Source organism: Apium graveolens, chromosome 5 (assembly GCF_009905375.1).
Source record: "Apium graveolens cultivar Ventura chromosome 5, ASM990537v1, whole genome shotgun sequence".
Lineage (NCBI taxonomy): Eukaryota > Viridiplantae > Streptophyta > Magnoliopsida > Apiales > Apiaceae > Apium > Apium graveolens.
The window spans coordinates 266,285,055-266,300,290 of record NC_133651.1 but is presented as its reverse complement, the minus strand read 5'-3'; the positions used below and the strand labels follow the sequence as shown (position 1 = coordinate 266,300,290).

The 15,236-nt window shown below is 39.6% G+C and overlaps 1 protein-coding gene across 3 annotated transcripts; it reads right to left on the bottom strand.

The window, feature by feature from the left end:
- Positions 1-43: 43 nt before the first annotated feature.
- On the bottom strand, positions 44-5,488 carry LOC141725153 (protein HHL1, chloroplastic-like). Of its 3 annotated transcripts, XM_074527590.1 has the most exons (7): positions 5,380-5,488; positions 4,989-5,283; positions 2,350-2,487; positions 1,324-1,410; positions 1,160-1,207; positions 527-657; positions 44-406 (listed from the first exon to the last, which is right to left on the bottom strand). In XM_074527590.1, coding segments are annotated over exons 2-7 (693 nt in total). In that variant the 5' UTR covers positions 5,277-5,283; positions 5,380-5,488; the 3' UTR covers positions 44-405. The 3 variants fall into 3 exon arrangements, with proteins under 3 accessions (XP_074383691.1, XP_074383692.1, XP_074383690.1); XM_074527591.1 differs by having other exon boundaries at positions 499-657; positions 4,989-5,445; XM_074527589.1 differs by having other exon boundaries at positions 4,989-5,444.
- Between the last annotated feature and the right edge of the window lie 9,748 nt (positions 5,489-15,236).

Below are 15,236 nucleotides of genomic sequence, written 5' to 3'. Positions count from 1 at the left end.
TTTGAACTCTATTATGAACTTTTCACATAATGGACAAGCGATAACAATCAGAAAGCTGTCACAAATATATACTCCATCAAGAGAGGAACCAAGATACAGATTTCCGATAACAAAATAATCACAATCAAAATAAATAAAAATTGCATCACTGATCAAAATCACAGTGACATGTCACAAAAACACAACAAACTCTGTCATTGCACATTGATATCCAAAACCTTGGAGCTAACACTAGCTTTAGGCATCGCTTGGTGAATAGGGGCGGCACTTTGTACAAAACATCGAGTCATCGACTATTTGTTGGTAAGTGGCAATATATAGTACATGAAGTTTCCCTGAAGCAGACGCAACCTTGGTTAGAAAACAAGTGCAGCAAGTGGCCTCAGTTCTCCTTTTGCTGTTGAACCTGGAAAAGAAAAAATGATTCACATGGGAGACGAAACAGACATCTTTCTTCATTGATTTCATCATTTTATTATAAAAATGGTGCTTCCGTACAATTGTGAAAAATCTGTTCTTTACTCACTAGAATTTATCTTCTGCTTCCGTAGACGATGGTGTCTCTATCGATGTAAGCTTCCCAAATGATTCTTTGGCATCCCCGAAGAAATCCTTTACTTTATCAACCACAGTTTTGAGCTCCTCTCGCCTTGGGAGCTGATAAACACAGGAATTTGAAAAGTTCAATATAAAAGCCGACACAACAGATTCCATGTAGTGATATGGTTTATTTTATTTTTTCCGACTTGAGCCTTATGAGTTTTAGCTTTCTCAACACAATAGATATGTCAGCATCTTACAGTAGTGCCCTAATAAAATCCACAAGAAGATAACCAGTTTGATAAGTACCTATTTAGACAGTGCAAATCTTGATTCATACTATTTTGAAACCAATACTAAATATTTACAGAGTAGATTAATCCATGTTCTGCTCATAGACAGATTAACTTTATACTGAGGACCAAGTTATAGTGACCTGAAATACTAGAGTGACTATGTCATTTGTTCTGATAAATATATTAGCCTATCGAAAAGGACCAAATTGGCGCAAGCTGATCACCAATATGAAGGTTATTCAGTGTTTATGACAGATTTAAAAAAGATTTGTATTTATGTATTTCATGTAATAAATTTAAACAGAGACAATTGCAATGCTCACCTCAACAACATCATTTGTGGAAATTGCAGCTTTCATATCACCATTTTCCTGCATTATCAGGACCATTAATCAGGACCAAGATCTGCTCTTTCTTATGCCATATATTAAATATATAGTGTGGGGTTAGTAAAGGAATGGCATATAAGAAAAAGTTTGGTGGTTACGACAATTTTGTAGCCATATCTGAACTCTGTAGCTGACCGTAACACACGATGCTGTTTGATTGCTGTCTTCTGTATCTCTTTCTCATCCTGATGTCAATTGTGAAAAACCCAAATGACCAAAACAACATTAAATATGTAGCAAGTAGTAATACTGGTACAGCGATTAACAAAAAGCTTTTAATCAGAAACTTCTATTTGGTACAATTGGTTTATGCTTACAAGTAGCAAGATCACAAGCACGGAAAACAAATTCAAAAACAAAACGTAAATAGTACCACGTCAATTTGAATCATATCTAGAAATAATAACATTTTAACACAGTATAGTTAAGACTAGTACAAAACCTTGCTAAAATATGCTACCGAAATCTGAGTTGTCTTGTCAAAAGAGTGTTGGTGCAACTAAGATTATTAATAGTAATCTTTACACAGGAAAAGGATGGGTGGAGATCTTTAGCAATTAATGCACTAAAGCATTGCAGAAAATGCTTAAATGTCAAATTACTTTTCATAGCTCTACACAAACCCGATTAATTAGGTATTAGTGCGAGCTGGCTTCACTACAGCTTTGTTCCCCAAATCTTTAGCTATTTAGTAACTGAATACTTAATTTTTTTCAAAAAAATTGTAATGGTTATGTTTACATGTTGGAATGAAATTGCTAGAAGTAGTGGATAGTAACCATGTAAACATGAAGCTCATACATTGAATATAAGTTGCTAAGCCGTTCTCTTTCTCTCTCCCTTTTGCCAAATTCTCGATCTAGATATTCCTGAAATATTCCGTATCATGGATGTGAAGTTATATTGCGGTTTTAATGTACATCTAGGATCATACAAACTCAGTATGGATCCTGATTGACTTCCCCCTTGCATTCACTTCATGCATTTTCTAAATAAATCGCCAGGATGTGATTTTATGGCATCAGTCATGTGATCTTATACCATCAATGACATGACTTGGTGAAATATTTATATCTACCACATAAAATAGCGTAATATTAATAAATCATTGATGCAGAACATACCTTGTATATAACAGCTCCAAGATTCCTAGCTAGGGTGTCCTTGTAAATAAATTTTCCCACAAAAGTATCTTTTGCTGAAACAATGATTTTTTCCGTAGTTCCACCGGCCACAATGCTTAATGGGTACCATAGATACACCTGCCCACAAATAAACAATTTATAGTAAGCTCAGAGCCATTTCAAAACAGCATACCACATTTATACAATACATATATACAGTATGGGTCATATTCCAGTTCAGATCAATGCTTAATCTTAACATCCGGATCAACCTTATGGTACTTGGTTGTGCGGCAAGTTATACTTCGACAGTCAACCGCGGTCTGATACAAATAAGTGTGATTGTCTATCCAAACATGCAGGTCTACACGACTAAGACTGCGTCAACTAGCACTCCGCAAGAGTCGTTTTCCATATCGACAATATCTACTAGCATGACCCCAAGCCTCGTTCAATACCTAGCCGATATTTGAGCTAGGGGAAAGAGTAAATCAAATGATTGGTCGATATAACAAGTAGACCATGCCCCATTACTCATTTGACAAATAAATTTGCATAGATCTTGATGAATATCTTCTGGTAACACACACAAACACGTGAAATCAACTTATGATAGTATTATAATCATAAACATTAAACTCATTACCTCAACCATCATGACATAAACTGTTTGCAGAATTAAACTGTTCAAATTAATAGAACACTACAAAGATCTAATTTTACTAGGCACTTGGCATCCTATAAGAAGCAAGCATCTATGCACCTGCAACTGGTTAAATATACACACTCTGCTCGGTGTTTGACATAATTATGTCGTGTGACATGTTAAAATATTTGGTTTAATGATTTTGTCAAACACAACTCGAAGCACTTCACTAGACATTTGTGTGAGACTTAGCGCTAAGCACTTCATATAGCGCCAAGCACTTCTTGTACAATACTTGATTGAAGGATAAAACTAATTGTATGCACCATGGAGCATGGTATATGTGCTGAAAAATAACTCACTCATCACGTGTTGTTTAAATGGACAAACGCTAATACTAGTATAATAAAGCCACGCTCAAATTCAACTTTATGTTATATATTAAGTGCTCTACACATTTAAACTCTGGACCTCTAAACTCATTTTAGAGTGTCACCAGGGGCACTATACAAAGTTTTCAACTCATGCAACACATCATTGTGCAACCACGAGAGTACCTGATATAATATATTTGCCTGCACCATAAAGTTCTTGCAAATAATCGTGTTATTTACCTAACCTGATCATCATTCTCCCACATCGACTTAACATGGAGTGTTACTAAAAGTGTTACCTAACATAAAAAATCCTTTCTTGCACTTGACACATTAAAAAAGTACCGGAAAATGTGTAATCCAACATGACTACGACTAGCCTACAAATTTAATTTCACCAAGTGATAAATAGCTAAGCATCACATTCTTTGCATCTATTGATCTATATTCTTTGTCACGTGTCTTCAGCTTTCATAAGCTACTAAGACATATGCTCAATCACTTAACTTCTCCCAAGTGAATCCCTCATCTCAACTATCCCAAATGTAGTGTCATCTACCCACCTCAAGGTCGAGTGCTTGACCTGACAAAGTGTCACGTCAGTCAACCTGCTTGAAGTCGACTGCTTAATGCAACTTATAAGTCGGTTCTATTAGCATATCACTCTACATGGAAGTGTAGACCGGGATCTATTCTTTCATGTATGCGAAAGTTGCAAAATAACTCAAGTTCTGCTGACTTCTTCACCAACAGATGAGCTAGGAGAAACAGCTCTCTTCTGGTGAAAAGCACTCTACCAGCAGCCTTGAGTAGCAGCTTAACATAAGCTTCTTCTACTTGGTCAGAATCGTACACAAAACAAAAAGTTACCTATTAATGAGGCATCCAACACCTTCTATTAACGTCCTCCTTACAAATCAAAACCCCGAGAAATACGTACTGCGGGAAATATAAGAAACTTTGGTAATTGAACTGTAGTACTACAAGATGTTCAGTCGATATTTACAAGACAAACCCATAACACTCAAACCCTTAAATAAATCCATCGCAATTTACAACCACGTTTACTGGAAAAAAGTCTTCCAAATCAACATATAGTATGAATTGCTATTGGCCAACAACATTTTAATGTTTCACTAGACACCGGGACATTAGTATTACTCATTCGACTTTGTATATGTGCTATGCTCCACTTAAAAGATCACTTGACACTATATATATAGTCGGTCAAAACCACCGAAGGGAGAGTAACAATGCTTCACTTAACCAAGTAACAATGGATGCTTAATGTTGAATCCATTTGACTCGTCTGATATAAATACCTTATCACTTTAAAGTTAAATTCACTTGACTCTACCTAAGTTTATGACAAATTGGAATCAAATTCAACAAACACCACAGACCAATCCAAAATATCTAGCTAATTTGAGAAATGAACTTCTTAAAAACTTAATAAGCTAAGTGGGATGTTACAATAAAGATTGAATCTTTCACACATACATAACATATAGTAGAGAGAGAGAGAGAGGGAGAGGGAGGGGGAGAGGGAGAGGGGGGGGGAGAGAGAGAGAGAGACAGAGAGAGAGAGACAGAGAGAGAGAGAGAGACAGAGAGCTGACATTGGCATTGCGAATGAAGATAACGAAACGGGGATTACCATCTTCTTCAATCTTGGGCATTGAAGGAAGAGATGGCCTTTTATTTTGACGAGATTGCATTCCTCCTGATTTCTTTCCCTTGGCTTTTACCACCATTTTCACTCGTTTTCCTTGTTTCTGCTTTTGATTATTTGCATATCCCATTCTAGTACAAATTAATGAGTGCCTCATCAACCTATTTTCTTCATTGCTACAACACTTTGAGTTGGCTACTCTAAACACTGCATTTAAACACAAACTCGCCTCCATTTCTTCCCTATACACAAACAAATAGAGTGTATATATGAAATGGGTTGCTTATTGTTAATGCAATTACTGGTTGTACTGCAAGGTCTGTAAGTAGCCAAATCACCTTTTCACCTGCTTCTACCACTCTGATGAGTTGGTATGACTTATCCTGTTCCACTTCTAATTTTTTTGATTTCGGAATAGAGGTAGAGGAAGACCCATAATATATAACTGCTCCCCGAATAGGCATGATCATCCATTCCAAACTATTTAACCCGACCCAAATCCGTCTTGGTTTCGGCCCATCCAAATGAAAACTTCATACCGTTTTAAATCAACATTTTTTTTGTCGGAAAAATAAATTATAAGGGTTACGGGAGAGTCGACTCTCGTATCTAAGGTTCTAGCCGCTCCGTTTTCACTTTTCTATCCTTCCACCTTCCTTTTTTTGGGTAAATAAGGTCAAGTTTCATATTAATCTAAAGAGATAAGAATGTACATGGGGTGATCCTTTTCAAAAAAATTTATGAAACACATCACCAAAAGAAATAAAGAAACGGATCAAAATAAAATAAAAGAAAAAAAATCAAGGAAACAAAACCAACTAACAAGCCCAAGCAAGGGATGCTAGCAAAAACCAAATAAAAGCCCAAAATATATCCATCCCAATACACAAAGCCCAACATGCCCAGACCATACTCTAGCTAACCAAAAAACCACATTGATAAGTGACATTTTATACCACTTAGAACGTCTTATTATGACTTGAATTGATGTCTTGAAATCAAGTATTTTGTGTATTTGATGCGTTTTTCTAGTGTTTGTACATTTCAGGGTATAACTTGCGTTTATGGGGAGATTTCATTAAGAATAAGCCTAGGGGAGTGCTTGGCATTGGATGTGGAAAGTTAGGAGCAGAACGCAGCAGAAATCAGGAGCAGAATGAAGAATTTTTCCGTAACCTGCTGGGTGCCCGCTCAGGAAGGCTGGGCGGCCGCTCAGGAAGGCTGGGCGGCCGCTCAGGATGCTGGGCACCCGCTCAGGATTGCTGTGCGGCCACTCAGGGGCGAGAAATTTAATACTGATTTTTATAATCCTTATTCTGTTGGACTTCTGAGACGGCTAGTTCTTGTGGGCTTCTATATAAGTAGTTTTCAGAGACGTTTCACAAAGAGGTGGTATCAAGCAAGGATCGAGGAGAGAAGAAATAAGACTTTTTTAGCACATCGCAACGAAGAAGAGGAAGCATACGTTTTTCTTGTGATTCTTGTATTCGTTGTATCATTGGATGCTAGTTTTCTTTACTTTGAACCTTATTACTCTTGTGACGTACTCTGTTTTTAATAAGTATTTTTATTAGTTTATATTGTGTGTTATTATCATGTTTTCATATGAACCCATGGTGACGATGAGTTCTATCATGGCCTAATCGTGATCATGGGGTCGTAACGGATTTACTATGGATTTCTTTAGTTAGTTGTTTAATACCTTAGTGTGTGATGATTGTATGATATCTAGCATAGGTTGCGCTTATTCGTCTTATGTGCGTCGCGAACATATAAGATAGGCTGTTAATCTCTTGTGAAGCGACGGTGGATCTTGAGGTTTAGAATTTGGCATGCTAGCATATGTTCATATATGTGTATGCATGATTAATGGGTAACTCTAACCATTTTACTTGCCCTGTGTAATCATAAGGAATAACTTGTGCTTAAATCGTTATGTTGTCAAATTCTGTAGACATATAGGGTCTCAACATAATTGATGCCTATTCAACTTCTATCTTAATTGTGGATGTTTGATAGAATGGTATTAGTACAACGAAAGTTGGCTTTTATCAGTTTCGTGTTATTAGATTAATATCATCACTGTTTCATGCTAAGGGTAATAATGATAACTATTGAAGGAAGTAGTAATGAAGTTATGATCTCATGTGTGTTTAATATTGTTAATTCCAGTGTCAATTAAGTGTTTAATTCTTATAGTTAATTGTAGTTAATAACTAGTTAATCAAATCTAAGTGTTATTGTCTTGACATTGAGAAGTAATCATACATTGGTGAGTAAGTGTTAATTGAACATAATTAGTCTGAGTCTCTTTGGGAATGAACTAGAAATTATTCTATATTACTTGCGAACGTGTATACTTGCGTGAATTATTAGCGCATGTTTTGTGCCTAACAAGTTTTTGGCGCCGCTGCCGGGGACTCGGCGTATTTGTTTAGTTTATGTACTTACCATCAGTGGTCGTTAGGACTCATTGATTAAGACGTGTTACTTATTGTTTCCGGTTGTGTTTCAGGTACTTTAGCGAGCATTTATGCAAACATGTTCTCGTACTCGCAAGAGGACTTTAGATACGGCTGAGGAGACAGACTCAGTTCTTGATATTCCGGAGAAGATAGATTTTGAAGATTCGGATAAAGAGAGTGAGCAGAAAGAACCAATAATCATGGGTGATCGTATAGTTCCGGCAAATCCAGCTCTTATGGACTTTTCTCGGCCTAAAATTGATGACATTCAGTCGAGCATCCTTCATCCGGCTATTCAGGCTTACACTTTTGAAATCAAGCCGGGCACTATTCAGATGGTGCAGAATTCTGTTTCTTTCATAGGTGCTGCGACTGAAGACCCCAACATGCATATCAGGAATTTTGTCGAGATCTGTAGTACTTTCAAATATAATGGTGTGACTGATGAGGCTATCAAGCTGAGGCTTTTCCCATTCTCTCTGAGGGATAAAGATAAGGACTGGTTACATTCTGAACCAGCTGGGTCCATCACTACTTGACAAGATCTTGCGCAAAAGTTTCTGGTAAAGTTCTATCCAATGGCGAAGACTGCAGCTATGAGGAGTGCTCTTACTCAGTTTGCGCAGCAACCAACAGAATCTATGTGCGAAGCTTGGGAGCGCTACAAGAAGATGTTAAGAAAGTGTCCACATCATGGTATGCCTGAGTGGATGGTGATCACTGGTTTCTATAATGGTTTGGGGGCCCAATCTCGGCCCATGCTCGATGCAGCAGCTCGAGGCGCCTTGTGGGCCAAAAGCTATACCGAGGCTTATAATCTTATTGTAACTATGGCTGCAAATGAGCATCAAAACCCAACTCAAAGGATGACTCCTGGGAAGGTAGCAGGTATTCTGGAAGTTGATGCAACTACAACTATTGCAGCGCAGCTCCAAGCGCTGTCTTTGAAGGTCGATTCTTTAGCCAACTATGGAGTCAATCAGATAGCTATGGTCTGTGAGCTTTGTGCAGGTTCTCATGCTACGGATCAGTGTTCTCTTGTTAATGAAACTGTGCAGTATGTGAACAATTATCAGCGACTGCATCAGCCTGTGCCAGCTACTTATCATCCTAACAACAGAAATTATCCCAATTTTAGCTGGAGCAATAATCAGAATGCTATTCAGCAACCATATCATCAAGGCGTAAGTAAACAGTTTAATCCACCTGGATTCCAGCAACCACATCATTACGCTCAAAGGCAATCATATCCTCAACAAGGAGGTGCTGCTCCACCTTCTAGTGCTGATTTTGAGGAGCTCAAGCTGTTGTGCAAAAGTCAGGCTGTTTCTATCAAGACCTTGGAAAATCAAATCGATCAAATAGCCAATGCAGTGCTCAATCGTCAACCCGGCACACTTTCCAGCGATACTGAAGTGTCAGGCAGGAAGGAAGCTAAAGAGCAAGTCAAAGCTAATACCTTAAGGTCTGGAAAAGTTGCTGATGCTGAAAGAGCGAAAGTTGGAGAAGCTGAAGTTGTGGATGAAGAAGAGAAGCAAAAGGAGAAAGCGGCGGAACCAAGGAAGACTACTGTTGAACACACTCTGCCTGAGGGTAATACAGGGGAGAAACAGCTATATCCTCCACACCTTTCCCTAAGAGATTGTAACAACAAAAGCTGGATAAGCAGTTCGGTAAGTTTCTGGAGGTGTTCAAGAAACTTCATATCAACATACCTTTCGCTGAGGCTCTGGAGCAAATGCCTAGTTATGAAAAATTCATGAATAGTATTCTTTCAAGGAAGGTGAAACTGGATGACCTTGAGACCGTTGCTCTAACGGAAGAGTGCAGTATTGTGCTGCAACAAAAATTACCTCCAAAGCTTAAAGATCCAGGAAGCTTCACCATTCCTTGCATCATTGGAAAGTTGTATTTCGACAAATGCATGTGCGATTTGGGAGCAAGCATCAATCTGATGCCATTGTCTATCTTCAAAAAGTTGAATTTACCTGATCCAAAGCCCACCTATATGTCTTTACAATTGGTTGATCGGTCTATTACATACCCACGAGGCATAGTGAAAGATGTGTTAGTAAAGGTGGATACGCTCTTCTTCCCTGCAGACTTTGTCATTTTGAATTTCGAGGAAGATAAGAAGATTCCCATAATCTTGGGAAGACCTTTCTTAGCTACAGGCCGTACCTTGATAGATGTGCAGAAAGGTGAACTTATTATGAGGGTGCAGGATCAGGATGTGACATTCAATGTATTCAAGGCGATGAAATTCCCTACAGAAGACGAGGAATGCTTAAAGGTAGATTTGATTGATTCTGCGGTAACTTCAGAACTTGATCATATGCTAATGTCTGATGCCTTAGAGAAAGCCTCAGTGGGGGAATTTGATAGTGACGATGAGGATGGCAGTGAGCAAGTACAATATCTAAATGCTTCTCCTTGGAGGCGAAAGCTAGACATGCCATTTGAATCTCTTGGTACTACTGATCTCAAGAATGCTGAAGGAAAGCTTAAACCATCTATTGAGGAAGCACCTACTTTGGAGCTTAAACCATTGCCTGGACACTTGAGGTATGCTTTTTTAGGTGATGCCTCTACTTTACCTGTTATTATTGCATTTGACCTTTCAGGTAGTGAGGAGGACAAACTCTTGAGGATTTTGAGAGAATTCAAATCGACCATCAGATGGACTATAGCAGATATCAAAGTGATCAGCCCTTTGTACTGTATGCATAAAATTCTGCTAGAGGAAGGTAGTAAGCCGACTGTTGAGCAACAGCGACGACTTAATCCTATCATGAAAGAAGTGGTGAAGAAAGAAATTCTTAACTGGCTGGATGCAGGAATTATATATCCTATTTCTGACAGTTCTTGGGTGAGCCCCATGCAATGTGTACCTAAGAAATGAGGTATAACTATGGTAGCAAATGAGAAAAACGATCTCATCCCCACTCGAACAGTCACAGGATGGAGGGTATGCATGGATTACAAAAATTTGAACAAAGCCATGAGAAAGGATCACTTCCCTCTTTCATTTATTGATTAGATGCTTGACAGGTTGGCTGGTCATGAGTATTATTGTCTTCTGGATGGCTATTCGGGGTATAATCAGATTTGCATTGTACTAGAAGATCAAGAAAAGACTACCTTCACTTGTTCATTTGGCACATTTGCTTTTCGCAGAGTATCGTTTGGCTTATGTGGTGCACCGGCCACTTTTCAGAGATGTATGATGGCTATATTCTCTGATATGATTGGAAACAATGTCGAAGTGTTCATGGATGACTTCTCCGTATTTGGACATTCGTATGATGAATGTTTGAATAATCTTCGTTCGGTGCTCAAAAGATGTGTGTAAACTAATTTGGTGCTCAATTGGGAAAAATGTCACTTTATGGTGCGTGAAGGCATTATTCTTGGGCATAAAGTCTCTAGCAAGGGTCTTGAGGTGGACAAAGCCAAGGTGGGAGTCATTGAAAATCTTCCACCACCTATTTCTGTGAAAGGAATCCGTAGTTTTCTTGGTCATGCGGATTTTTATCGGCGTTTCATCAAGGACTTCTCGAAGATATCTAAGCTGTTGTGCAACTTGCTCGAGAAAGATGTGCCTTTCAAATTTGATGATGAATGCTTGGCGGCATTCGAGACTCTCAAGAAGAGTTTGATAACTGCACCAGTTATTACGGCACCTGATTGGACAGAACCTTTTGAGATGATGTGTGATGCGAGTGATTATGCGGTGGGAGCAGTTCTTGGGCAGCGCAAGAATAATCTTTTTCATGTGGTCTACTATGCTAGTAAGACTCTAAATGGAGCTCAAATGAACTACACCACTACTGAGAAGAAGATCTTGGCTATAGTCTTTGGTTTCGAAAAATTTCGATCTTATCTACTTGGGACAAAGGTGATAGTATTCACTGATCATGCTGCCATTCGCTATCTAGTCTCAAAGAAGGATTCGAAGCCTAGACTTATTCGTTAGGTGCTCTTGCTATAGGAATTTGAGTTAGAGATCAAGGATCGAAAAGGTACTGAGAATCAAGTAGCTGACCATCTCTCTAGATTGGAGAATCCCGATTCTACTTCACATGATAAGACATTGATCAACGAATCTTTTCCGGATGAGCAGTTGTTCGCAGTCCAGGAGGAAGAGACATGGTTCGCAGATATTGTGAACTATCTTGTCAGTAATATAATGCCTCCTAATATGAATGCAGCTCAAAAGAAGAAGTTTCTGCATGAGGTGGAGTGGTACATGTGGGATGAACCGTATTTGTTTAGACAAGGAGCTGACCAGATCATCAGGAGATGTATCTCATTCTGTGAGATGGAGGGGATATTACAAGACTGCCATTCCACAGTTTATGGTGGACATTATGGTGGTGAAAAGACAGCAGCTCGTATTCTGCAAGCAGATTTTTTCTGGCCTACTTTGTTTAAGGATGCACATCTGTTCGTTTTAAGGTGTGATCGTTGCCAAAGAGTGGGGAATCTTACGAGGAAGGATGAGATGCCGTTAAATGTGATGCTTGAAGTCGAGGTCTTTGATGTTTGGGGAATCGATTTCATGGGACCATTTGTCTCGTCCTGCAATAATCAGTACATTTTGCTGACAGTCGATTATGTCTCAAAATGGGTAGAAGTGAAGGCTCTACCGACGAATGATGTAAAGGTAGTGTTGAGTTTTCTCCATAAGCAGATATTCACAAGGTTTGGAACGCCACGAGTAATCATAAGTGATAAAGGGTCACATTTCTGTAATCGTAAGTTCACTTCTATGATGCAGCGCTACAATGTGAATCATCGTGCTGGTACTGCCTATCATCCGCAAACGAATGGTCAAGCTGAAGTGTCTAATAGAGAGATCAAGCGCATTCTAGAGAAAGTTGTTTGTCCGTCAAGGAGGGATTGGTCTTTAAAGCTCGATGAAGCTGTTTGGGCTTATAGAACAACATACAAGACTCCATTTGGGATGTCCCCGTTTCAACTTGTTTATGGTAAGGGATGTCATTTACCTGCGGAGCTTGAGCATAAGGCTTATTGGGCTTTGAAGAAGTTGAACCTTGATCTAGATGCAGCTGGGAAGAAGCGAATGCTTCAGTTAAATGAACTTGATGAATTTCGACTACAAGTGTACGAGAACAACAAAATGTACAAGGAAAAATTAAAAAGGTGGCACGACAGGAAGCTATCACCTAAGTCATTCGTGTTGGGGCAACAAGTTCTTTTATTCAACTCTTGTCTCCGACTTTTTCCTGGAAAGTTGAAATCAAGGTGGTCTGGACCTTTTATTATCAAAACTGTGTTTCCACATGGAGCGGTGGAGATTTTTGAGAATGATCTGGGCCAAGCATTCAAGGTTAATGGTCGGAGATTGAAGCATTACTATGGGGACACGGCAAACCGGGAAGTGGTTAGTGCCGTTTTATTGTCAACTTGATCAAATTACTCTGCATCAAGCTAATGACGTAAAAGAAGCGCTTCTTGGGAGGCAACCCAAGATTTGTGACTATAGGAACCCTTAGAAGTTAGTAACCTATCCAAAACCAAAAAAAATCAGAAAAAAATGGGCAGGAATTTTTTTTTCCAGAGACCCCTTGGGCGCCCGCTCAGGATAGCTGGGCGGACGCTCATGAGGCTGGGCGCCCGCTCAGGAATGCTGGGCGGCCGCTCAGGACCCGACTGTCAGAATTTTTTTTGCCTTATAAAAAAAATCCAAAAAAATCAGAAAAACCCAAAAAAACAAAATACAAACCCACAACCCACGATTTCTTTTACACAACCCATGTTTTATCTCCCATAAACCCCACTCCTACTCTAATTTAACCCTAATTCCTACCGTATATATACACACAACTCCTCCATATACACTCCCATATAATTTCAACTTTAAAACTCTCTCCTACACTCAAAACATAACTCTTAAACACTTTTTTCTCAGTTTCAATGGCACCTAAGAGATCCCGAACTATTGATAGCAGCAACAGCGTTCCTATTGCTGATTCTTCGAGGGGAACTGCTGCGAGATCTCGTTTAATGGATAGGGATGTTGAGGAGGAGTATACTAGGCTTCTGGCTAAGCCAATTTTGAAGGAGAGGGGATTTTTACCATCAGGGAGGGATGGTGAGTTGTTACCAATGATTGCGGAGAAGGGGTGGATTTCTTTTTGTGAGTCACCGGAGGCGGTTCCAATGAGTGTGGTTCGCGAGTTTTATGCGAATGCCAAGGCTGAAAAGAATGGGTATACTGTTGTTCGTGGGCTTACTGTGGATTATTAGCCGGAGGCGATTCGCCGTGTTATTGGGCAGCGACAACGGAAGCCCACGGAGGAGAATTGGAATGAGAAGACCCCCGCGGACTTTGATTTGGATTTGATTTGTGCTACTCTCTGTCAGCCGGGCACGGTGTGGAAGTTCAAGATGGGAACTAACGAGTATCGTTCTTTTCTGGCGATTGCGATGAATATGTATGCCCGTGCATGGAATGCCTTTATTTGTGCTAATATTTTGCCTACTTCGCATGCACATGAGGTTACAGTTGAGCGAGCAAGGTTGTTATGGGGGATCTTGAATGAGGAGTATTATGTGGACCTTGGTGAGTTCATCTACCAAGGGATTTTGAAGTTTTTGAGGGGGGCAAAGCACATGAACATCCCTTATGCATCTACTGTCATGAAGCTGTGCAGAGCAGTGGGAGTTTAATGGCCTTCTCACGAGCAACTACAGATGCCGGCCGCTCCTATTGACTCAGCGACTCTGAATACGATGCAGGAGTGGACGGGTGGAGAGCCCGAGGAACATGGTTTGGGATATCGTCTTCCAGGAGGATGTCCAACAGCTGGTGCTACCATGGCTAGGCCCAGTCAGGGTCGTGATGAGGCAGGCTCTTCTAGAGGTCAGGAAGGTACTGGGATGGCTGATGCCCAGTATAGGAGGCTGTCGAGGAGGATTGATGCGATGTATGAGTCGCAGAGTAGGTTCGCTCAGGAGCTCACCCTTGCACTTGGGACTGCTTTCAGAGGCCTTGGAGCTGACATCCAGTGGCCCATTTTTGGTGAGGACTCTGCTTATCCGCCTCCTAATACTCCACCCTCTGAGGGTGATGATGATGATTTCTCTGAGTAGGTATACCCTGTGTACCTATCTACTACCTTCACTGGGGACAGTGAAGATTTTAAGTTTGGGGGTGGTAGTTAAGGAATATTTTGTGTGTGTGTGTCATGTAGTTGCATATTCATGATAGTTTAGTTCATATAATTGCATATTTTTGCCATATATAGTTTTTTTTTAAAATTTATTTTAAGCTTTATTTATCATGTCATTCAACTCATGCATATACCATGATCTCTTTTACGTTGCTTTACCGATTGATTTGTAATATTGATGCAAGTGTAGTGATAGCGTTAGAGTGATGATTGAGTCTTGTAGGTTGACACGCATGCTAGAAACACTTGTAATTTCACTAAGTCTTAGAGTATGCTTAAGGACTAGATGGTTGTCATGGTTTGATGGTTTTTGAGGTTAATCTATTGATTATGCTTAGAATTTATGATAGGCTCTTAATGATAAAAGGCATGAAAAGAAAAAATTGGAGTAAAAATTGGAATTCATTGCTAATTGTGGCTAGGCGTCAAATGGCTAGTAGCCGGCTCGTATTTTTATGCGAGTAGTCTAGGGTTGAGCAAGATGGAGCGAAATGCACTTGCTCAGAAATTTGAAAAAAAGGGGAAAAAAAT

What these genes read in the sequence shown, in the direction of transcription:
- LOC141725153 (XM_074527590.1), bottom strand. Translation starts at nt 5,276, where the DNA reads ATGGAGGCGAGTTTGTGTTTAAATGCAGTGTTTAGAGTAGCCAACTCA. An exon ending in GATATGGCTACAAAATTGTC is followed by an intron (nt 1,208 to 1,323) that starts GTAACCACCAAA and finishes CTGATAATGCAG; the next exon opens with GAAAATGGTGATATGAAAGC. An exon ending in CCACAAATGATGTTGTTGAG is followed by an intron (nt 658 to 1,159) that starts GTGAGCATTGCA and finishes TGTGTTTATCAG; the next exon opens with CTCCCAAGGCGAGAGGAGCT.